Source organism: Mobula birostris, chromosome 18 (genome assembly GCF_030028105.1).
Source record: "Mobula birostris isolate sMobBir1 chromosome 18, sMobBir1.hap1, whole genome shotgun sequence".
NCBI classification, from domain to species: domain Eukaryota; kingdom Metazoa; phylum Chordata; class Chondrichthyes; order Myliobatiformes; family Myliobatidae; genus Mobula; species Mobula birostris.
In genome coordinates, this window is record NC_092387.1 from 71,647,271 (window position 1) to 71,671,634 (window position 24,364).

The 24,364-nt window shown below is 42.7% G+C and overlaps 1 protein-coding gene across 2 annotated transcripts in view; it reads right to left on the reverse strand.

The window, feature by feature from the left end:
• LOC140212228 (vinculin) overlaps positions 1–6,455 on the reverse strand; it is a 284,348-nt gene extending 277,893 nt beyond the window's left edge. Inside the window, exon 1 of one of the 2 annotated variants that reach the window (XM_072282957.1) lies at positions 6,091–6,455. In XM_072282957.1, coding sequence (XP_072139058.1) covers positions 6,091–6,258 — 168 coding nt within the window. In that variant the 5' untranslated portion in view covers positions 6,259–6,455. The remainder of the gene's footprint in view (positions 1–6,090) is intronic. The other variant, XM_072282956.1, reaches the window with a different exon arrangement.
• Between the last annotated feature and the right edge of the window lie 17,909 nt (positions 6,456–24,364).

Consider the following 24,364-nt stretch of genomic DNA (forward strand, 5'->3'; position numbering starts at 1 on the left):
TGCTGCACAGATTGGTTGAGTCCACTAAGTTCATGATAGACATTAGCTACTTGGATGTGAATGGGAAGGTTACCAAGTTTGCGGCTGACAACAATATAGGTGGTATATTGAAATTGGTAAGAATCTGAATGGCAGTTGAAATTTTACACGGACAGGGCAAAATGTTGCTTATTAAAAAGTTTAACTAGTGAAGGCCTTGTACAGTAAATGGCATGGCACTTGAGTGTTATAGAACAGAGACCGACGGGTAAGAGTCATAGACAATCAAAGTTATACTGTTCATCAGTCCAAATTTGTCCATGTCAATCACAGCATCCCCTTTGCTCGTCTCAGTTGCCTGCATTCAACCCATAACTCTCTAAGCCCCTCCCCTCCATACACCTCTTAAGCGTTGAAATTGTATAACCTCAACCACGTTCTGTGGCAGCTCATTCCAGGCAACCTCTGTGGAAAGAAGTTACCTCTCAGTTCTCTCTTAAATCTCTTCTCCTCTTACCTTGTGTCTGTGCCCTTTCATTTTGGACTCCCCAACCCTGGGGGAAAGACAATGACTGCCCACCCTTATTCTCCTATGCACCAAGGAATAAAGATCTAGCATGATAAATCTCTCCCTATAATCCAGACCCTTGAATCCTTGCAAGTCTCTTCTGCGCACTCTCCAGCTTGACAATAGAACATAGAATAGTACAGCACAGTACAGGCCCTTCGGCCCGCAATGTTGTGCTGACCCTCAAACCCTGCCTCCCATATAAGCCCCCACCTTAAATTCCTTCATATACCTGTCTAGTAGTCTCTTAAACTTCACTAGTGTATCTGCCTCCACCACTGACTCAGGCAGTGCATTCCACGCACCAACCACTCTCTGAGTAAAAAACCTTCCTCTAATATCCCCCTTGAACTTCCCAGCCCTTACCTTAAAGCCATGTCCTCTTGTATTGAGCAGTGGTGCTCTGGGGAAGAGGCGCTGGCTATCCACTCTATTTATTCCTCTTATTATCTTGTATACCTCTATCATGTCTCCTCTCATCCTCCTTCTCTCCAAAGAGTAAAGCCCTAGCTCCCTTAATCTCTGATCATAATGCATACTCTCTAAACCAGGCAGCATCCTGCTAAGTCTCCTCTGTACCCTTTCCAGTGCTTCCACATCCTTCCTATAGTGAGGCGACCAGAACTGGACACAGTACTCCAAGTGTGGCCTAACCAGAGTTTGAAAGAGCTGCATCATTACATTGCGACTCTTAAACTCTATCCCTCGACTTATGAAAGCTAATACCCCATAAGCTTTCTTAACTACCCTATCCACCTGTGAGGCAACTTTCAGGGATCTGTGGACATGTACCCCCAGATCCCTCTGCTCCTCACACAATGTCTTTCCTATAACACTGTGTTGCACAGTGTGGCCTCACCAACGATTTGTATAACTGTAATAATGTCCCTACTCCTAAATTTGATGCCCTGATTGAAGATCAACATGCTAAATGTCTTCCTTACCACTGTCTACTTCAGCAGCCACTTTTAGCAGACAGTGCACTTGTACTCCCAGGTCCCTCTGTTCCACAACATTCGTTCGTGCCCTGACATTCACTGTTATAGGTCCCCCACACTGATTTGACAGTCCAAAATGCATCACTTCACACTTGTCCAAGTTAAAATCTGTTTGCCATTCCTCAGCCCATCTCCCTAATTGATCACAATCTCTTTGTAATTCACTGTAACTTCCTTCACTATTAACAAGACCCCCTTCACCTAGCACCAGTAAACTAGCTAATGCATGTCACGTACATTCACATCCAAATCATTTACACAATTACTGAATAAGAGGCCCCAAAACCCCTGGGGGATACCACTATAGTCACAGGTACCCAATTGGAGAATCAATCTTCAACCTTCACCTTCTGGTTTTGAATCTGGAGCATCGCAGATTGAGGGGACACCTTACAGAACAGCTATATAAAATCTTAACGACATAAATAAGATGAGTGGTCACAGTCTTTCTCCTAGGGTAGGAAAGTCTAAAACTAGAGAGCAAAGATTTAAGATGAGGGGGAATGTATTTAAAGGAGGCCTGACATGCAACTTTTTTCCATAGAGGGTGGTGGGTATATAGAAGAAGGTGCACATGTGAGTACAAATACACAATTAAAAAGACATTTGGACAGCCACCTGGATAGAAAGATTTGAAAAAAATACAGGCTAAATACAGGCCAATGGGACAAACTCAGGTAAGCATCTTGATTGGCATAGATGAGATGGGCTAAAAGGCCCAGTTTCATGCAGTATAACTATGACTATCATTTAAAGTAATCAACAAAATTAAAACACTTCAAAAATTAAGAGGAATAAAAGTTAACAAGTTTTCTACATCAGAAGATTCATTTCCTAAGGTTCTAAAATGGATGATTAGAAAGACCTTGCTCCACATCTAGATTCTGGAATAATCCAGGGTTCCTTGGAAGAAACATTATAATGCTCCTATTAGAGAGAAATAATTTTCAAAGTTAAAGAAAATTTATTAACGAAGTACATATATGTCATCATATGCAACCTTGAGATTTATTTTCTTGAGGGCATGCTCAATAAATCCAGTAACATAAGAAATAAGAAGAGGAGTCGGCCATCTGGTCCGTCAAGCCTGCTCCGCCATTCAATAAGATCATGGCTGAACTGGCCACAGACTCATCTCCACCTCCCTGCCTTTTGCCCATAACCCTTAATTCCCCTACTATGCAAAAATCTATCCAACCTTGTCTTACATATATTTACTTAGGTAGCTTCCACTGCTTCATTAGGCAGAGCAGAGAATTCAACAGATAACCATAATATAATCAATGAAAGACTGTACTAATTATGGACAACCAGTGTGCAATAGGCAACAAGCAGCAAATACAAATAATAATAATAAACAAGCAAATAACTATCAAGAACATGAGATGAAGAGCCCTTGAGAGCAAGTCCTTAGGTTAACCGCTTTGGTTCTGGAGCCTTATGGTTGAGGGGTCATAACTGTTCCTGAACCTGGTGGTGTGAGTCCTGAGGTTCCTATATCAGGCAGCAGCAAGAAGAGATCACGACCTGGATGATTGGGATTCCTGATTATGGATGCCGCTTTCCTGCACCAACGCTCTGTGTAGATGTGCTCAATTGTGTGGAGGGCTTTACCGGCGATGCACTGGGCCAAAGCCACTGCTTTTGGTAGGACTTTCTGTGTAAGGGCATTGGTGTTTCCATACCAGGCTGTGATGCAGCCAGTCAACATACTCTCCACCAAACATCAATAGAAGTTTGTCAAAAGTTTTAGATGTTATGCTGAATCTTCACAAGCTTTTAAGTAGAGGCACTGTCATCTTGTCTTCATAATTGTATTTATGTGTTGGACCCAGGATAGGTCCTCTGAAATGTAAACAGCAAGGAATTTGTGTACAAGATGATGAGAGGTATTGATTGTCTGGATAGTCAGAGGCTTTTTCCAGGGCTGAAATGGCTATCACGAGAGGGCAGTTTTAAGGTGCTTGGAAGTAGGTACAGAGGAGATGTCAGGGGTAAATTGTTTTGTTACGCAGAGAGTGGTGAGTGCGTGGATTGGGCTGTCAGCGATGGTGGTGGAGGTGGATACGATAGGATCTTTTAAGAGACTCCTGGATAGGCACATGGAGCTTAGAAAAATAGAGGGCTAAGGGTAACCCTAGGTAATTTCTAAAGTACGTACGTGTTCGGCACAGCATTGTGGGCTGAAGGGCCTGTATTGTGCTGTAGTTTTTCTAAGTTTCTGTGAATTTAAAGGTGCAGACCCCTCCACCTCTGAGGACCTTTGGTTTCCTCCTCCTGAAATCAATAAGCAGTTCCTTGGTCTTGCTGACATTGAGTGAGAGGTTGTTGTTGCAGCACCACTCACCCAGATTTTCAATCTCCCTCCGATTCATCACCACATTTTATCTCAGCCTGTGACAGTGGTGTTGTCAGCAAACTTAAAATATGGCATTGGAGCTATGCTTAGCAACAGTTGAGTTAACAGATCTCAGAAACCTTTGGCTTGTTAGCCTGGCTTATGTTAGTAGAGCTAGTGCTGTACAGCACAGAAATAGTCTCTTCAGTCCATCACATCTATGCTGACCCTTTTGCCCACCCTCATAATCCCATTTGCCCAAATTTTGCCTACATTCTTCTATACTTTGCCTGTTTGGCCCCATTTCTAAGAAAAGATGTTTTGCCATTGGTGAGGGTTCAGAGGAAATTTACGTGAATGATCTCAAGAATGAAAGGGTTAACATCAAACATAGAAGCAGAATTAGACCTAATCCATTATTTGAAGAGTGTTTGATAGCTCTTGGCCTGTACTCACTGGAGTTTAGAGGAATGGAGGGGGGGGATGGGGAAGAGAAGAGAACCTCAGTGAAACCTACTGAGTATTGAAAGGCCGAGATAAAGTGGATGTCGGGAAGATATTTCCAATAGCAGGAGAATCAAGGATCAGAGAGCAGAGTCTCAGAACAGAAGGATGTCCCTTTAGCCAGAGGTCAGTAAATCATGGGATTCATTGCCTCAGGCAGCTGTGGAGGCCTAGTTATTTGGTATATTTAAAGTGCAAGTTGATAGTTATTGATTAGTAACGATGTCAAAGGTTACAGAAGGCGGCAGGACAGTGGTGTTGAGAGGGAATACAAATCAATCATGACTGAATAGTGCAGCAAACTCAAAGAGGCAATTGACCCAATTCAGCTCCTATGCCTGTTGGGCTTTCTTTCATTGTCTATCTAAATACATCTTAAATATAGTAATCAGAACCGATTCCACTGCCTTCTCCGGTAGAGCATTCCAAATATAAACTGCATGTAAAAAAAAATACCCTTCTGATTCATTTTAAAACCCCTCCCTATCATCTAAACCTATTCTTCTTGTTTTTGATATCTGTATCATGGGTACAAGACTTTGATCATCTACCCTAAAGATCTCTCAATCTACTTTGCCTTAAGGAAAAAAAACTCAACCCCCGTTGTATCTAAGCAACTTGCTGGGTGATTTTCCTCTACAAAAATGGTAAACGTTGAGATCAATAGAGCTCCCCGGCCACAGACATTGCTTGACTTTTTGGTGCTATTAGTTCGTTTCCTTTATAATTCCAGATTTCCAAAACCCTCAATATTCTACTTTAAATTTAAGCTCTAATTGTATAAAATTTAAAAAAAACATTGCACATATTCAGTTAACCACAAATAGTCTGCACTTAATTTGATAATGGACAAAAAGCAATTAGCAAAACTGAACACGTTTCTGTGATTAAAATCATCTACGTGATAAATGAGTCGACTTGCACATATCTGAAACACATACTAAAAACACCTCAAATCACTGAGTTACGCTATCTTCTTCAATATTGCCCAAAACATAAATACACATGTGGCGCAACAATAAATATTCTATTAAACTGTAGATTCATAAAAGATAACCAGCTATCTTTGGGCGTACCCACGCTTTCTGGTAGTTGTCATGAAAGTCTCTCGATCAAACCAATCCCAAAAGAACCCACAGTTAACAAAAAAGCCCTGGTTTCGAGGCTCGAATTCTAAGAATTCTACAAAGTGTTATTCTTCTTGCTTTTAATCAGTTTAGAGTTGCAAAATTTTAATGGTTACGATGGAAAATCGTTCCCGCAGGGGATGTCCCGTTTGCTAGTGGGAAACAAAGCCTTTCATAGCTCTGACATGGTTTGCTTTAAACATGAAGGTATTTAAGGTTTACGGAAATGAAATATTATGTACACAGCCAGTAAAACATTATGCACATACTTAAATGAGATATCAGAACCATACAGAACAACACGTCTAACTATTCAGTAGACCAAACTCTGTGTGGACCGTCTATTTATCAGTGGTGGGACTCGATCAGTCCAAAGTTGTAAACTGTATTCAACATCAAGGTGGACTTACTTGGGAGGGAAATTCTTACTGTACTGTTATCCTAACAGCAAGAAATGAATTATGGAACAATTATACTGGGAGCAGTTTTGTCTTTGAAAACAAGATACTTTTCATTGTGCCACATTTTAAATCGTGGTAAACCACAATACGCCCAGATTAGAGAGGATATACTTACCCGGACCAAATTACTGACAGCAGCCTGTACAGCAGCAACCGGGCCCGTAAGATCAGGAATAGCTTTCCCATCCACTTCACCCTCTTCGTGCATAATAACCAGATGGGAAATTTGTTGAGCCACGGGCTCCAGGATACTTTCTATCGTTTTCGTATGAAACACAGGCATCGTTGCAACTCAAGCAGGACCAAGATCAAAGAGTACCCAAAGTTAATGAGAAGAAGACGATGCTTCTAGTCAAAATATGTTCGAAAAACCTCCGCTTTCTACTTTACAATCCCCAAGAAAAGAACACTCCCAAACGACTTTCCTCGAGCAAGTCTCCCTTCTACTGGACAGCTTCTCTCTCACCCCGCCCTTTGCCAATCGCCTAACGTCACCTTCGGGGGAGAAAGCTCTGCGCCCTCTCATTGGTCTGTATAGCATTCAATCAAATGTGAGGCACGGTTTTCTTCTTAATTCCGCCCCTTAGTGCACGTCGTTTCCGGCGGGATTGGAGAACGGGCGTTGCTTCCCACTTGGACCGGCTGAGCGCTGGTGACGTCAGGCGGTCTGTTTCCTTAAAAGGGAATTCTGTCCTCCAGTATGGAATGTTTGGCGCCGCTGAAGTTCGGCTGAAGTCACCCGAGGCGTAGGCAGACTCTCCAGACCATCTTCTACCTGGAACTACACTGAACTGGATAGTAACGAACGGCCATTTTTGATTCGAGCGTTTGGAGAGATTAGCAAAAATACAACATGTTAGAAAAACTCAATGCAAGGGCAATCTAGAGTTCCAGATGACAAACCTGTTTGAGACACGCTGCAGGCAGGAAGCATGTTCCCACTGATGGGTGAGTCCAGAACCAGAGGCCACAGTTTAAGAATTAGGGGTAGGCCATTTAGAACGCAGTTGAAGAAAAACTTTTTCACCCAGAGAGTGGTGGATATAAGGAATGCTCTGCCCTAGAAGGCTGTGGAGGCCAAGTCTCTGGATGCTTTCAAAAAAGAGATGGATAGAGCTCTTAAAGATAGTGGAATCAAAGGTTATGGGGATAAGGCAGGAACTGGATACTGATAGTGGATGATCAGCCATGATCACAGTGAATGGTGGTGCTGACTCAAAGGGCTGAATGGCCTACTCCTGCACCTATTGTCTATTGATCTCAAACACAAAAAAAATATCTGCAGATGCTGGAAATCTGAAGAAACATACACAAAATGTTGGAAGAACTCAGTAGGCCATGCAGCATCTATGGAAAAAGAGTAAACAGTTGACGTTTTGGGACAAGACCCTTCATCAAGACTGAAAAGGAAGGGGGAGAAGTCAGAGTATGAAGGTGGCGGAGGTGGTGGGAGGGGGGAGGAAGATCTACTGGGCAGTAAGTGATAGGTGAAACTGGGAGAGGGGTGAAGTAAAGGGCTGGGAGTTTGATTGGTGAAAGTGGTAAAGGGCTAGAGGAGAGGAAAATCTGATAAAGGATAGAAAACCATGGAAGAAAGCGAAGGGAGAATCACCAAAGGGAAGTGATGGTGAAGTAAGGAGATAAGGTGGGAGGCAATTATCAGAAGTTCGAGAAACCAATGTTCATGCCATTAGGTTGGAAGCTACCTAGACAGAATATAAGGGTTTGCTCCTCGAACCTGAGTGTGGCCTCACCTCAGCAGTAGAGGACCATGGACTGATGTTGGAATGGGAAGTGGAATTTAGCCACCCATTACAATTCCTATTCCAACATGTTAGTCCATGGCCTCCTTTACTGTCAGGATGAGGCCACACTCAGGTTGTCAAAAACACTCTGTGCCACTCTTTCACTCTTGCCTGATGGTACTTTCCATTTTGGTTCTTGTCTCAAATTGGCTGTTTTTCTTAGCATTTCTTGTAGGGGAGGGGGTCTGTTGGTCTCATCAACAACTTATTATAGGACAAAGAACACTAATGTGCTGAACTGCCAGTATTAAACCATTTTACTTACCCTATCACAAGCTCTTTTACTCCTCTCTCCCCCATCTTCTTGCTCATATCAGGTTGGATTTTTCCTTTTCCTTATCTCTATCACGCTGAAGGGTTTTGAAAACCTGAAATGTTGACCGTTTCTACAAATGATGCATGAATGCTGAGGTTTTTTTTTCTCCAGCATTTACAGTTTTTTAAAAGTTGAGTTTGTCAGATGCATAAATGCATTTATGTACAGGTGCAATGAAAAACATGCAACAACAAAGCACATAGCATCATATAGGCAGCAATCACAAGAAAAACAAAGTACACTTTTTGTCACAAAATAATCCATTTCAATATAAAGCAGCATTTATAGTGTTGCTAAACTATAGTGATTGGGGTTTTGCTGGTTATTTCAAGAATCAAATGGTTAAAGGGAAGTAGCTTTTTTGAACCAGGTTGTGTGGGACTTGAGGCTTCTGTATGTCTTGTCTGATGGTAGCTGTGAATAGATGGCGTGACAGAATATGGGTTTCTTTAATGGTGGATGTTGCCTTCTACAGACAGCATCTTCTGTAGGTACTACCAGTGGTGAGGAGAGATGTGCCCATAATGTATTTTACAGAGTCTTGATTAGTAAATGTGACAAAGGTCAGGGGGCGACACCATAGGCTGCTCCGGCCTATGGTCAGGCCACACTTGGACCCCCTCCAGTTCGCCTACCAGCCCCAACTAGGAGTTGAGGATCCCATCGTCTACCTGCTGAACCGTGTCTACGCCCACCTGGACAAGCCAGCGAGCACTGTGAGGGTCATGTTTTTTGACTTCTCCAGTGCGTTCAACACCATCCACCCTGCTCTGCTGGGGGGAGAAGCTGACAGTGATGCAGGTGGATGCTTTCCTGGTGTCATGGATTCTTGATTACCTGACTGGCAGACCACAGTACGTGTGCTTGCAGCACTGTGTGTCCAACAGAGTGATCAGCAGCACTGGGGCTCCACGGGGGACTGTCTTGTCTCCCTTTCTCTTCACCATTTACACCTCGGTCTTCAACTACTGCACAGAGTCTTGTCATCTTCAGAAGTTTTTGGATGATTCTGCCATAGTTGGATGCATCAGCAAGGGAGATGAGGCTGAGTACAGGGCTACGGTAGGAAACTTCGTCACATGGTGTGAGCAGAATTATCTGCAGCTCAATGTGAAAAAGACTAATGAGCTGGTGGTAGACCTGAGGAGAGCTAAGGTACTGGTGACCCCTGTTTCCATCCAGGGGGTCAGTGTGAACATGGTGGAGGATTACAGATACCTGGGGATACAAATTGACAATAAACGGGACTGGTCAAAGAACACTGAGGCTGTCTACAAGAAGGGTCAGAGCTGTCTCTATTTCCTGAGGAGACTGAGGTCCTTTAACATCTACCGGATGATGCTGAGGATGTTCTACGAGTCTGTGGTGGCCAGTGCTATCATGTTTGCTGTTGTGTGCTGGGGCAGCAGGCTGAGGGTAACAGACACCAATAGAATCAACAAACTCGTTCGTCAGGCCAGTGATGTTGTGGGGATGGAACTGGACCCTCTGACGGTGGTGTCTGAAAAGAGGATGCTGTCTAAGTTGCATGCCATCTTGGACAATGTCTCCCACCCACTACATAATGTACTGAGTGGGCACAGGAGTACATTCAGCCAGACACTCATTCCACCGAGATGCAACACAGAGCGTCATAGGAAGTCATTCCTGCCTGTGGCCATCAAACTTTACAACTCCTCCCTTGGAGGGTCAGACACCCTGAGCCAATAGGCTGGTCCTGGACTTATTTCATAATTTACTGGCATAATTTACATATTACTATTTAACTATTTATGGTTCTATTACTATTTATTATTTATGGTGCAACTGTGACGAAAACCAATTTCCCCCGGGATCAATAAAGTATGACTATGACTAAAAGAATGGGATTGAGAGGGAAAATAAATCAGCCATGATGGATCAGATTTGATGAGCTGAATGGTCTAATTCTGCTCCTGTGTCTAATGGAATTCAATACAGTACTCTCTACAGCTTCTTATGTTCCTGTACATTCAAATTGCTTTCCCAGACTACAGTGCAAATTGTCAGGTACATTCAACAGTACATCTGTAGAAATTTATTAAAGTGTTTAGTGATAAGCCAATCTCCTTAATATGCTTTTGAAACAATAAAAAGAAGCCAAGATGCTAGTGGACTTTCTTTTTAATTACAGCCATGTGCTGTGCCAAGACAGGCTGTCCAATATGTTACCATCCAAGAATTTAAAGTTACTGACACTCTCCACTGCTAATGTCCCCTAATATAAACTGGTACATGTTTGCCCTTTTCCCTTTCCTCCATTCAGCTCCATAGTGAAAGGTTGATTTACTGGCACCACTGATCCAGGTGACCCACCTTGCTCCAGTAAGTTGGCTTTTGCAACCTGTGATTTGTTCAACAACTCTAGTGTCTTAGTGCATTTGAAGATGGCATTAAAGCTGACCTTAGCCACAGTCTAAAGAGAGTAGAGCAGGGAGGCTAAGCATGCAGCCTAGAGGTGCATCTCTGCTGATCGTCAGTGATGAGGAGATGTCGTTACCAATCCTCAATGACAGATATCAGCCACTGAGGAAGTCAAGTATCCATTTGCAGAGGGGCGTACAGAAGGCCTGGTCTTGAAGCTTGATAATGAGTTTGAATGGGATGATTGTAATGAATGCCAAGCTGTACTCGACATACAAGTGCAACTTGACATAAAATTTCCTGTTAGCTAGAGCAGGTGAAAAGCCAGAAAAATGTCACAAAATGGCACTAATCAACTCCTTCCTGAAAGATGATCTGCTGTGATAATAGGGAGATTGGGGTGTATCACGCAATCTCTGAGAAAGGATGTGGTTTGTGCTGTAAAACCACAACACGTTCAAGGGTTGAATCTATTAAAATGAACTTATTGCCCAGACTATTATATCTCTTTCAGACCCTACCAATAGAGATTAATCAGAATCAACTCAATGAATGGAACAAAACGTTATCAAGATATATATAGCAAGGTAAAAGGCCTAGAGTTCGTCTCAAAACTTTGCAATTAGCCAAGGAAAAGCGGGGTGGGGCCTACCTTCGCTTAGAGATTATTATTTTGCAGCACAGTTGAGAGCTGTGATATGTTGGTGCAACCCATCATATGGCGCTCAATGGAAAAACATTGAGGAGGGGATACTTCCTATCCCCATTCAGGCAATTTTGGCTGATAACAACCTACAAAGGTACATAAATACTATTGATAACCCATGGGTGAAATAGACTCTTAAAATATGGAAAACTATTTTAAGAGAATATAAACTAGAGACAGACATTGCAATTCTTAAATGGTGTGCATATGACTCGGATTTTATGCTGAATAAACTGGATGCTAGATTTAAGGACTGGACAGCTAAAGGAATAACAGTTCTTTGCAATATAATGAAAGAAGGAATGCTGTTCAGTTTTGAAATACTCAAAGAGAAATGCTTAGTTTTATCAGTGTCTACAGATGCGACAGTATGTTAATAGGAGGGTTAAACATGTAACCAAGGCAAGTACGTTTGTTAGAGCTATTTAGAAAAGCATATAATTCAGATAACGGTAGTAGAATCATTTCAAGTGTGTATGAGGGTTTGTCAAATCTTAAAACATATTCGACTTCATACATTGAAACAAAATGGGAGAAGGAAGGAGGGATAATTATATCTGAGGAAGAATGGACAATAATATGGAGGTATCAATGGAAGTGTACTAGTTCACAGAAATGGAGGGAGTTTGGATGGAAGAACTTGATAAGATATTTTATTACATCCTCTCAGAAATCCCATTATGATAGTAACCTCCCTGTTTGCGGAGAAATTGTGGAAATCAAAATGCAAACCATTATCATATTTTCTAGGATTGCCCTGTTATCAAAGACTATTAGAGTGTGATACACAATGCCCTACAAGACATTTTTAAAAGTGAAATACTGTACCCTTAGAAAGTAAGACCATATATTTTGGGTATGTATCTCAAGAATGGTTGAAAAGATAAATACTTAGTGAATATACTGCTGGTGGCTGGTAAAAAGACTCTTACCAGGAAATGGTTATCACAGGAGAGTCCAACTTTAAACGCATGGATGGAAATTACAACGGACATTTACAAAATGGAGAAGATAACAGCATCTGTTAATCATAAGTTGGAACAAGTTGATTCATACTGGGGAAAAATGGTTCAACTACATAACACCTCATAGGCCTGATTTTATTCTCAGAAATCAATGAATATGTTGTAAAAAAAAATCACTCCCTAATTTGTACATAGTTTTCTCCTTTTGTTCTTTTTTTCCTCTCTTCTATAGGTGTATCAGATAAATATTACGTGGAGATTTGTGGCAAATATGATTATATGATAGATTTGATTATGAGGACACTCAGTCCTCATTTATTGTCATTTAGAAATGCATGCATGCATGCATTCGGAAATGATACAATGTTCCTCCAGAGTGGTATCACAAAAAAAAGGACAAACCAAAGACTAACACTGACAAGACCACATAATTATAACATATAGTTACAGCAGTGCAAAGCAATACCATAATTTGATAAAGAGCAGACCATGGGAACGGTAAAAAAAAAAGTCTCAAAGTTCTGATAGTCCCCGATAGCAGGCAGCAGAAGGGAGAAACTCTCTCTGCCATAAACCTCCAGGTACCGACAACTGTTGATGAGTTGGAAGCACCCGACCACAGCCAACTCTGAGTCCATCCGAAAACTTCGAGCCTTCGACACCGAGCACCATCTCTGCTGAGCGCTTCGAACCCATCCCGGCCACCAAGCAACAAGCAAAGCTGAGGACTCGGGGCCTTCCCCTCCGGAGATTCTGGATCACACAGTAATGGTGGCAGCGAAAAAGGCATTTCAGAAGTTTCTCCAGATGTTCCTCCGTTCTCTCACGTCTGTCTCCATCAAATCAGGATTGTGCACAGCACCCTACTTGACAGATTACAGATATCATTCACCGGAGTGGCCGCGCAAGCTGCGTCGCGCTGCCATCTCCTCCTCCTCCACATATAGTATATATGTACAATATCTGAAATACATCTTATGGAAATGTTTGTTTGATGATGAACTTCAATAAAAAATAAATTACGAAAAAAGACCATAAGACGTAAATGTAAAAGTAGGCCATTCAGCCCATCAAGTTATTTCTGCTATTCCATCATGGCTGATCCCGGGTCTCACTCAACCCCGTACACCTGCTTTCATGCCATAACCTTTGATGTCCTGACCAATCAGGAAACTATCAACTTTTGCTTTAAATATACCTACGGTGTTGGGCTCCACAGCTGTCTGTGGCAGAGCATTCCACAGATTCACTATTCTCTGGCTAAAAAAAATTACTCCTTACCTCTTATCTAAAAGATTGCCCCTCAATCTTGAGGCTGTGCGCTCTAGTTCTGGTTACCGCACCATAGGAAACATCCTCTCTACATCCACGTTATCTGGTCCTTTCAACATTTGGTAGGTTTCAATGAGATTCCCCGCATTCTTCTAAATTCGAGCAAGTACAGGCCCAGAGCTGCTGAACACTCCTCATATGTTAACCTCTTCATTCCTGGAATCATCCTCGTGAGCTCCTCTGGACCTTCTGAATGACAACACATCCTTTCTGAGATATGGGGCCCAAAACTGTTAACAGATCTACAATAGTGGCCTGACCAGTGTCTTAAAAAGCCTCAGCATTATCTCCTTGTTCTTATATTCTATTCCCCTTGAAATGAATGCCAATGTTGCAGTTGCCTCTTTTACCGTAGACTCAACCTGTAAATTAACCTTCTGGGAGTCTTGCACGAGGATTCGTAAGTCCCTTTGCACCTCTGATGTTTGAATTTTCCCTCATTTAGATAATAGTCTGCACTTTTGTTCTTTTTACCAAAATGCATTATCATACATTTCCCAATACTGTATTCCAACTGCCACTGTTTTGCCCATTCTTCCAATTTGTCAAAGTTCTGCAATCGCAATGCTTCCTTAGCACTACCTACCCTTCCACCTATCTTCATATCATCTGCAAACTTTGCCATGAAAGCATCAATTCCATTACCTAAATCATTGACAAACAATGTAAAAATTAGCAGTCCCAATACTGACCTAAGAGGAACATCACTAGTCACTGGCAGCCTACCAGAAAAGGCTCCCTTTATTCCCACTCGCGGCCTCTTGCCCGTCAGCTATTCCTCTATCCATGCCAATATCTTTCATAGAACCATAGAAACTACAGCACAGAAACAGGCCTTTTGGCTCTTCTTGGCTGTGCCGAACCATTTTCTGCCTAGTCCCACTGACCTGCACATGGACCATATCCCTCCATACACCTCCCATCCATGTATCTGTCCAATTTATTCTCAAATGTTAAAAAAGAACCTGCATTTACCACCTCGTCTGGCAGCTCGTCCCATACTCCCACCACTCTCTGTGTGAAGAAGCCCCCCCTAATGTTCCCTTTAAACTTTTCCCCCCTCACCCTTAACCCATGTCCTCTGGTTTTTTTCTCCCCTTGCCTCAGCGGAAAAAGCCTGCTTGCATTCACTCTATCTATACCCATCATAATTTTATATACCTCTATCAAATCTCCCCTCATTCTTCTATGCTCCAGGGAATAAAGTCCTAACCTATTCAACTTTTCTCTGTAACTGAGTTTCTCAAGTCCCAGCAACATTCTTGTAAACCTTCTCTACAATCTTTCAACCTTATTTATATCCTTCCTGTAATTTGGTGACCAAAACGGAACACAATACTCCAGATTCGGCCTCACCAATGCCTTATACAACCTCATCATAACATTCCAGCTCTTATACTCAATACTTTGATTAATAAAGGCCAATGTACCAAAAGCTCTCTTTACAACCCTATCTACCTGTGATGCCACTTTTAGGGAATTTTGTATCTGTATTCCCAGATCCCTCTGTTCCACTGCACTCCTCAGTGCCTTACCATTAACCCTGTATGTTCTACCTTGGTTTGTCCTTCCAACGTGCTACCTCACACTTGTCTGCATTAAACTCCATCTGCCATTTTTCAGCCCATTTTTCCAGCTGGTCCAAGTCCCTCTGCAGGCTCTGAAAACCTTCCTCACTGTCCACTACACCTCCAATCTTTGTATCATCAGCAAATTTGCTGATCCAATTTACCACATTATCATCCAGGTCATTGATATAGATGACAAATAACAATGGACCCAGCACTGATCCCTGTGGCACACCACTAGTCACAGGCCTCCACTCGGAGAAGCAATTCTCTACTACCACTCTTTGATTTCTTTCATTGAGCCAATGTCTGATCCAATTTACCACCTCTCCATGTATACCTAGCGACTGAATTTTCGTAACTAACCTCCCATGCGGGACCTTGTCAAAGGCCTTACTGAAGTCCATATAGACAATATCCACTGCCTTCCCTTCATCCACTTTCCGGGTAACCTCCTTGAAAAACTCCTATAGATTGGTCAAACATGACCTACCACGCACAAAGCCATGTTGACTCTCCCTAATAAGTCCCTGTCTATCCAAATGCTTGTAGATTCTGTCTCTTAGTACTCCCTCCAATAACTTGCCTACTACCGACGTTAAACGTACTGGCCTATAATTTCCCAGATTACTTTTCGATCCTTTTTTTAAAATGGAACAACATGAGCCACTCTCCAATCCTCCGGCACCTCACCTGTAGACAGCAACATTTTAAATATTTCTGCCAGGACCCCTGCAATTTCAACACTAGTCTCCTTCAAGGTCCGAGGGAACACCCTGTCAGGTCCCGGGGATTTATCCACTTTAACTTTCCTCAAGACAGCAAGGACCTCCTCCTTTTCGATCTGTACAGTTTCCATGATCTCACTACTTGTTTCCCCTAATTCCATAGACTTCATGCCAGTTTCCTTAGTAAATACAGACACAAAAAACCTATTTAAGATCTCCCCCATTTCCTTTGGTTCCGCTCATAGCTGACCACTCTGATCTTCAAGAGGACCAATTTTATCCCTTACAATCCTTTTGCTCTTAATATACCTGTAAAAGCTCTTTGGATTATCCTTCACTTTGACTGCCAAGGCGACCTCATGTCTTCTTTTAGCCCTCCTGATTTCTATCTTAAGTATTTTCTTGCACTTCTTATACTCCTCAAGCACCTTATTTACTCCCTGCGTCCTATACATGTCATACAACTCCCTCTTCTTCTTTATCAGAGTTGTAATATCCCTTGCGAACCAAGGTTCCTTATTCCTATTCACTTTGCCTTTAATCCTGACAGGAACATACAAATTCTGCACTCTCAAAATTTCTCCTTTGAAGGCTTCCCACCTACCGATCACATCCTTGCCAGAGAACAACCTGTCCCAATCCACGCTTTTTAGATCCTTTCTCATTTCTTCAAATTTGGCCTTCTTCCAGTTAAGAACCTCAACCCTAGGACCAGATCTGTCCTTGTCCATGATCAAGTTGAAACTAATGGTGTTATGATCACTGGAACCAAAGTGCTCCCCTACACAGACTTCCGCCACTTGTCCTAACTTGTTTCCTAACAGGAGATCCAATATTGCATCCCCTCTAGTTGGTCCCTCTATATATTGATTTAGAAAACTTTCCTGAACACATTTTACAAACTCTAAACCATCTAGACCCCTAACAGTATGGGAGTCCCAATCAATATATGGAAAATTAAAATCCCCTACCACCACAACTTTATGTTTCCTGCAGTTGCCTGCTATCTCCCTGCAGATTTGCTCTTCCAATTCTCGTTGACTATTGGGTGGTCTGTAATACAATCCCACTAATGTGGCCATACCTTTCCTGTTTCTCAGCTCCACCCATAAGGACTCAGTAGACAAGCCCTCTAATCTGTCCTGCCTGAGCACTGCTGTAATATTTTCCCTAACAAGCAATACTACTCCCCCACCTTTCATTCCTCTGTCTCGATCACATCTGAAACATCGGAACCCTGGAATATTAAGCTGCCAGTCCTGCCCCTCCTGTAGCCAAGTTTCACTAATTGCTATAACGTCATAATTCCACATGTCAATCCACGCCCTCAACTCATCCGCCTTCCCCGCAATACTCCTAGCATTGAAGGATATACACCTCAGAAGATTTTTACTACCACTCACAACCTTTCTATTAGTGGATTTGCTTGAACTTTTAACAACATTTATTTTCACCCCAGCCACACTGTCAGCTCTGGCACTCTGGTTCCTATCCCCCTGCAAATCTAGTTTAAAGCCTCCCCAATAGCACTAACAAACCTCCCTGAAAGGATATTGGTCCCCCTGTAGTTCAAGTGTAACCCGTCTCTCTTGTACAGGTCCCACCTGCCCCAGAAGAGGTCCCAATTATCCTGAAATCTGAAACCCTGCCCACTACACCAGTTCCTCAGCCACTTGTTCATTCTCCAGAGCATCCTATTCCTACCCTCACTGGCACGTAGCACAGGTAGCAATCCTGAGATTACCACCCTCAAGGTCCTGCTTTTCAACTTCCTACCAAGCTCTCTATACTCACTCTCCAGGACCTCCTCACTCTTCCTTGGTATGTCATTGGTACCGATGTGCACCAGGACATCTGGCTGATCACCTTCCCACTTCAGAATGTCATGCAATCGATCAGAGACATCCTTGACCCTGGCACCTGGGAGGCAACAAACCATCCTGGATTCTCTGTCACGACCACAGAACCTCCTATCTGCACCTCTAACTATCGAGTCTCTTATCACTATCGCTCTCCTCTTTTCCCCCCTCCCTTCTGCACTGCAGAGCCAGACTCAGTGCCAGAGATCTGGCTACTGCAGCTTGTTCCAGGTAAGTCATCGCCCCCAACAGTATCCAATGCGGTATACTTGTTGTTGAGGGGAATGGCCACAGGGGAACCCTGCTCTGCCTGCCCTTTCCTCTTCCCTCGCCTGACAGTGACCCAATTTCCTGTGACACCATAGGACTTTATCTTGTTAAGCAGCCTTGTGAGGCACCTTATCAATTTCCTTCTGAAAATCCAGGTAAATGACATCCACTGCCTCGCCTTTGTCCACCCTGCTTGTTACCTCCTCGAAGAACTCTGACAGATTTGTCAGGCAAGGTTTCCCTTTACAGACTTTGACTTATTTTATTGTTAATCTTCAAGCACTCCGAAACCTCATCTGCAGTAATAGACTCCAACACTTACCCGACCACTGAGGTTAGGTTGACTGCCCTATAGTTTCCTTTATTTTGCCTTCCCCCCTTCTTAAAGAGTGAAGTGACATTTGCAATTTTCCATTCCTCTGGAACCATGCCAGAATCGAAATATAACCAATGCATCTGCTATCTCTTCAGCAACCTCTTTCAGAAGTCTGGAATGTCGTATATCTGGGCCAGGTGATTTATCCATCTTAAGACCTTTCAGTTTACCTAGCACTTTTTCCTTTGAAATAGCAATGGCACTCACTCCTGTTCCCTAACACTCACAGACTTCTGGCACAGAGCTAGTGTCTTCCACAGTGAAGACTGATGCAAAGTACTTATTAAGTTCATCTGGCCACTTCTTTGTTCCCCATTACTATTTCACCAGCATAATTTTCCAGTGGTCCAATATTAACTCTTACCTCAGTTTTACTCTTTATAAAACTGAAAAAAACTTCTGATATCCTGCTTTATATTATTGGCTAGTTTGCCCTCATATTTCATCATTTCCCCTTTTATGGCTTTTTAGTTGCCTTTTCTTAGATTTTTAAAAACTTCTCAATCATCTAACTTCCCACTAACTTTTTGTACATTGTATGACCTTCCCTTGTCAGCCAGAGTTGCCTTCCGCTGCCAATTTGACAACTTCTGTGGGGCAAAACTATCCTGCATCTTGTGAATTATTCCCAGAAACTTAAGCCATTTCTGCTCTGCTGTCGTTCCCACCAAGATGTCTCTCCAATCCACTTGGGAAAGCTACGCCATAACCAAGCTCTGATAGCACTTCAGTACAGTTGATTTAAGTGCCACCAGATGGTCATTCAGACAGGTCACTGTGCTGTTCTTGGGCACCAATACAATTGATGCCTTAAGCAGGTGGCAACCTCAGACCACAGAAGCAATATTTTGAATATATTCATAAATACTCCATCCAGTTGGTCCATACTGATATTTAGTACTTGGTCAGGTACACCATCTGAACGAGATGCGTTTTGTGGATTGGCCCTGTTGAAGGAAGCCTGAATATCAGCCTCTGAGAATGAAATTACAGACACGTTCAGAAATGTTGGAGCTCGTGAGTGTGTCATCGTTCTCCTTAACAAAACATACATAAAAGGCATTGAATTCATTGGAGAGTGATGAGTCATTGCCACTAATGCTACCTGATCATGCCTTGTTGGAAGTTATATTGTCCAAGCCCTACCACTGCTGTCACGTGCTCATCTGTGATTTCAGTTTAGCTCAATATTGCCTCTTTGCACATACAATGCCCTTGCAGACGTTGTACCTGGACCTCTTACATAATTTTGTGTCGCTGTCCCCAAATTTTACATATCAAGTTTCAATTTTGTTTCAGAATTCCAGCATTTAGAATTCTTTTCATTTTGAATTAATATTTAAATGTGCATATATGCAAATTATCAACATTTATTCTTGGGAGTACAAGTACATAGTTCCCCGAAAATACCTTTTTGATTCAATGTGTATCCTTGGACGTTAAGCTCCCAGCTATAATCTTCCAGCTACGATTCAATGATGTCCACAGTGTCATTCATGCCAATCTGTAACTGTGTTACCAATTCATCTACCTTGGCAAGTAGGATTAAGGTGAATCCAAAGGCATTCTATACATACATCAACTGCAAGAGGATAACTATGGAGAGGGTTGGACATAAAAAAGGGAACATTTGCTTGGATGTGGAGAATGTGAGTGAGATCCTTTATAAGAATTTTACTTCAGTATTTACCAAGGAAAAGGACCTGGAGGACCAGGAGATCTGTGTTGAGTGCATAAATATGTTGGAGCGTTTAGAGGTCAAGGAGGAGGAAGTGTTGGGTCTCCTAATGAGTATTAAGATGAATTTGATTGGATTTACCCCAGGGAGGGAGCAAGAGACAAAATTGTTGCGGCCTTGACTAGTATCTTTGTGCCTTTTCTAAGGTCCCAGAGGACTGGCAAGTGGCTAATGTTGTACCTATATTTAAGAAGGAAACAAGGGGAAATCCTGGAAACTATAGACCAGTGAGTCTCACGTCAGTTGTAGGGAAATTGCTGGAGCATTTGGAAAACCATGGCCTAATTAGGGAGAGCCAGCATGGCTTTTTGCAGGGCAAGTCATGTCTTACCAACTTTATTGAATTTTTTGAAAAGGTGACAAGAGAGATTAATGAAAGCAGAGCAATGGATGTTGCCTACATGGATTTTAGTAAAGCATTTGACAGTCCCTCATGGGAGGCTAATGCAGAAGATTAGGATACTAGGATACATGGGGCCTGTGGCAAATTGACTGGATTCAGAACTGGCTTGTGCATAGAAGACGGAGGGTAGTGGTTGAAGGGACTCTTTCAAACTGGAGGTCTGTAATTAGCGGTGTCCCGCAGGGATCTGCGCTGGGACCTCTACTGTTTATGATTTATGATTTATATAAATGACCTGGATGAAAATGTAGATTTTCAAAACCTCCACAATCATCCCTTTTCAAAACCTCCACAATCATCCGTTGCCCTGACCCTCATAGTGATGAAATGTTTTGAACGGCTTGTCAAGCCTCATATCACAGCCAGCCTCCCCTCATCACTGGATCCTTTGCAGTTTGCTTATCATCCAAATCGCTGTACAGAGGACGCAATATCCACCAGACTGCACACAGTTCTCTCTCACTTGGACAACAAAGACACTTATGCCAGAATCCTGTACTTTGATTTCAGTTCAGTGTTCAATACCATCATCCCGCAGAGACTAGTGGAGAAACTGTCGCTGCTTGGCCTTAGCACTGCCATGAGTTGCTGGATTCTGGATTTCTTGACAGAGAGACCACAGTCAGTCTGTGTTGGCAGGAACATCTCTGACTCCATCACACTGAGCACTGGATCCCCACAAAGCTGTATGCTTAGCCCATTGCTGTTTACATGACTGTGCAGCCAGATTCAAGGAGAACCTGATCATTAAATTTGCAGACGATACCACAGTGGGGTATCATCAGCAAAAATGATGAAACTATGTACAGGGAGGAGGTCAAACACCTACAGAGCTGGTGCAGGGATAACAACTTGATGCTTAATGTCACCAAAACCAAGGAGATGATCGTCGATTTCAGACGGTCTCAGCCTGAGCACACACCCCTCAGCATCAGTGGCTCCACAGTGGAGAGAGTGGAAAACATCAAGTTCCTTGGGGTGCAGATCTCGGACAATCTCACCTGGTCCAGGAACACCACTGGGATTGTGAAACAGGCCCAGCAGAGACTGCACTTTCTGAGGAAGCTTAAACAAGCATCACTCCCCACTAACATCTTAACCTCATTCTACAGAGGCGTGGTTGAGAGTGTGCTGACCTTTTGCATCACAACCTGGTACTCCAGCTGCAGTGCTGTCGACAAAAAAGCCTTGCAGAGGGTGGTTAGGGGAGCAGAGAAGGTTATTGGGGTCTCCCTACCTTCTGTCCAAGACCTCTTTCAGAGTCGATGCCTCCAGAAGACATGGTACATCATTAAAGACCCCTCACACCCTCTCCATGAACTGTTTGTTCTTCTGCCATCAGGCAAATGTTACAGGAGCATCAAAACTAAAACCACAAGGCTACTAAACAGCTTCCTCCCACAGGCAGTCAGACTGCTAAATAGCTGCTCCACCTGACTCTGCTTTAGGCACTTTTAACTTGCACTGGACACTTACAACTGATTTTAACTGACATGTGGCTGTTGTGTTTTACTATTTATTGTTATGTTTATTATTTAGTGTTGCGTTTGTTATGTTATGATTGCACTGCCCCTGAGGAACGCTGTCTCATTCTGCCCTGCAGAGCTGATGTATGGTTAGAATAACAATAAAGTTTTTTGAATCTTAAATCTAAATGGGTGGGTTAATAAGTTTGCGGATGATACCAGGATTGGTGGAGTTGTGGATAGTATAGAAGACGAACAAAGAATACAGTATGATATAGATCAGTTGCTTATATGGGTAGAGAAATGGCAAATGGAGTTTAACCCAGATAAATGTGAGTTCAAAGTTCAAAGTAAAATTTATTATCAAAGTACATACATGTAGCCACATACAATCCTGAAATTCTTTTTCTGCGGGCATACTTAGCAAATCTATAGAACAGTAACTATAAACTATAAACAAACTGTGCAAGTGTAGATATAAATAAATAGCAATAAGTTAAGAGTGTGAAATAACAATATAACATCCATTAATATAACAATATAATGGAGTCCTTAAATGAGTGTAATTATTCCCTTTTGTTCGGCAGCCTGATGGTTGAACGGTAGAACGGTTCTTGAACCTGGTGGTGCAACAGACTTCTAGCTGATGACAGCAGCAAGAAGAGAGCATAGCCTGGGTGGTGAAGATCTTTGATGGATGCTGCTTTTCTATGGCAAAGTTTCATTCAGATGTGCTCAATGTCTGGGAGGATTTTACCCATGATGTTCTTAGCCGAATCCACTACCTTTTGTAGGATTTTCTGCTCAAAAACTTTGGTGTTCCTATACTAGGCTGTAATGCAGCCAGTCAGCATACTTTACACCACATATCTATGGAAGTTTGCCAAGTCTTTCTTTCTTCTCAAATCTTTTTATTATTATTATTATCCAAAATTAACAAGAGTATATCGAAGTTGGCAACACTTACAAAAAGAAAAAAAAACCCTACTAAGCAAGAAAAAGTAAGAAAAAAACCCATTAGAACATAGAACATCGAGTAGTACAGCACAGTGCAGGCCCTTCGGCCCACAATGTTGTGCTGACCCTCAAACCCTGCCTCCCATATAACCCCCCACCTTAAATTCCTGCATATACCTGTCTAGAAGTCTCTTAAATTTCACTAGTGCATCTGCCTCCACCACTGACTCAGGCAGTGCATTCCACACACCAACCATTCTCTGAATAAAAAAACTTCCTCTAATATCCCCCTTGAACTTCCCACCCCTTACCTTAAAGCCATGTCCTCTTGTATTGAGCAGTGGTGCCCTGGGGAAGAGGTGCTGGCTATCCACTCTATCTATTCCTCTTATTATCTTGTACAACTCTTATCATGTCTCCTCTCATCCTCCTTCCCTCCAAAGAGTAAAGCCCTAGCTCCCTTAATCTCTGATCATAATGCATACTCTCTAAACCAGGCAGCATCCTGGTAAATCTCCTCTGTACCCTTTCCAATGCTTCCACATCCTTCCTATAGTGAGGTGACCAGAACTGGACACAGTAACCAAGTGTGGCCTAACCAGAGTTTTATAGAGCTGCATCATTACCTTGCTATTCTTAAACTCTATCCCTCGACTTATGAAAGCTAACACCCTATAAGCTTTCTTAATTACTCTATCTACCTGTGAGGCAACTTTCAGGGATCTGTGGACATGTACCCCCAGATCCCTCTGCTCCTCCACACTACCAAGTATCCTGCCATTTACTTTGTACTCTGCCTTGGAGTTTGTCCTTCCAAAGTGTACCACCTCACACTTCTCCAGGTTGGACTCCATCTGCCACTTCTCAGCCCACGTCTGCATCCTATCAATGTCTTTCTGCAATCTTCGACAATCCTCTACACTATCTACAACACCACCAACCCTTGTGTCACCTGCAAACTTGCCAATCCACCCTTCTACCCCCACATCCAGGTCGTTAATAAAAATCACAAAAAGTAGAGGTCCCAGAACTGATGCTGGTGGGACAGCACTAGTCACAACCCTCCAATTCGAATGTACTCCCTCCAGCATGACCCTCTGTCTTCTGCAAGCAAGCCAATTCTGAATCCACTTGGCTAAACTTCCCTGGATCCCATGACTTCTGACATTCTGAATAAGCCTACCATGTGGACCCTTGTCAAATGCCTTACTAAAATCCATGTAGATTACATCCACTGCACTACCCTCATCTATATGCCTGGCCACCTCCTCAAAGAACTCTTATCACGCTTGTCAGACACGATCTGCCCTTCACAAAGCCATGCTGACAGTCCCTGGTCAGACCATGATTCTCTAAATGCCCCAAGATCCTATTTCTAAGAATCTTTTCCAACAGCTTTCCCACCACAGACGTAAGGCTCACTGGTCTATAATTACCCGGACTATCCCTACTACCTTTTTTGAACAAGGGGACAACATTTGCCTCCCTCCAGTCCTCCGGTACCATTCTCGTAGACAA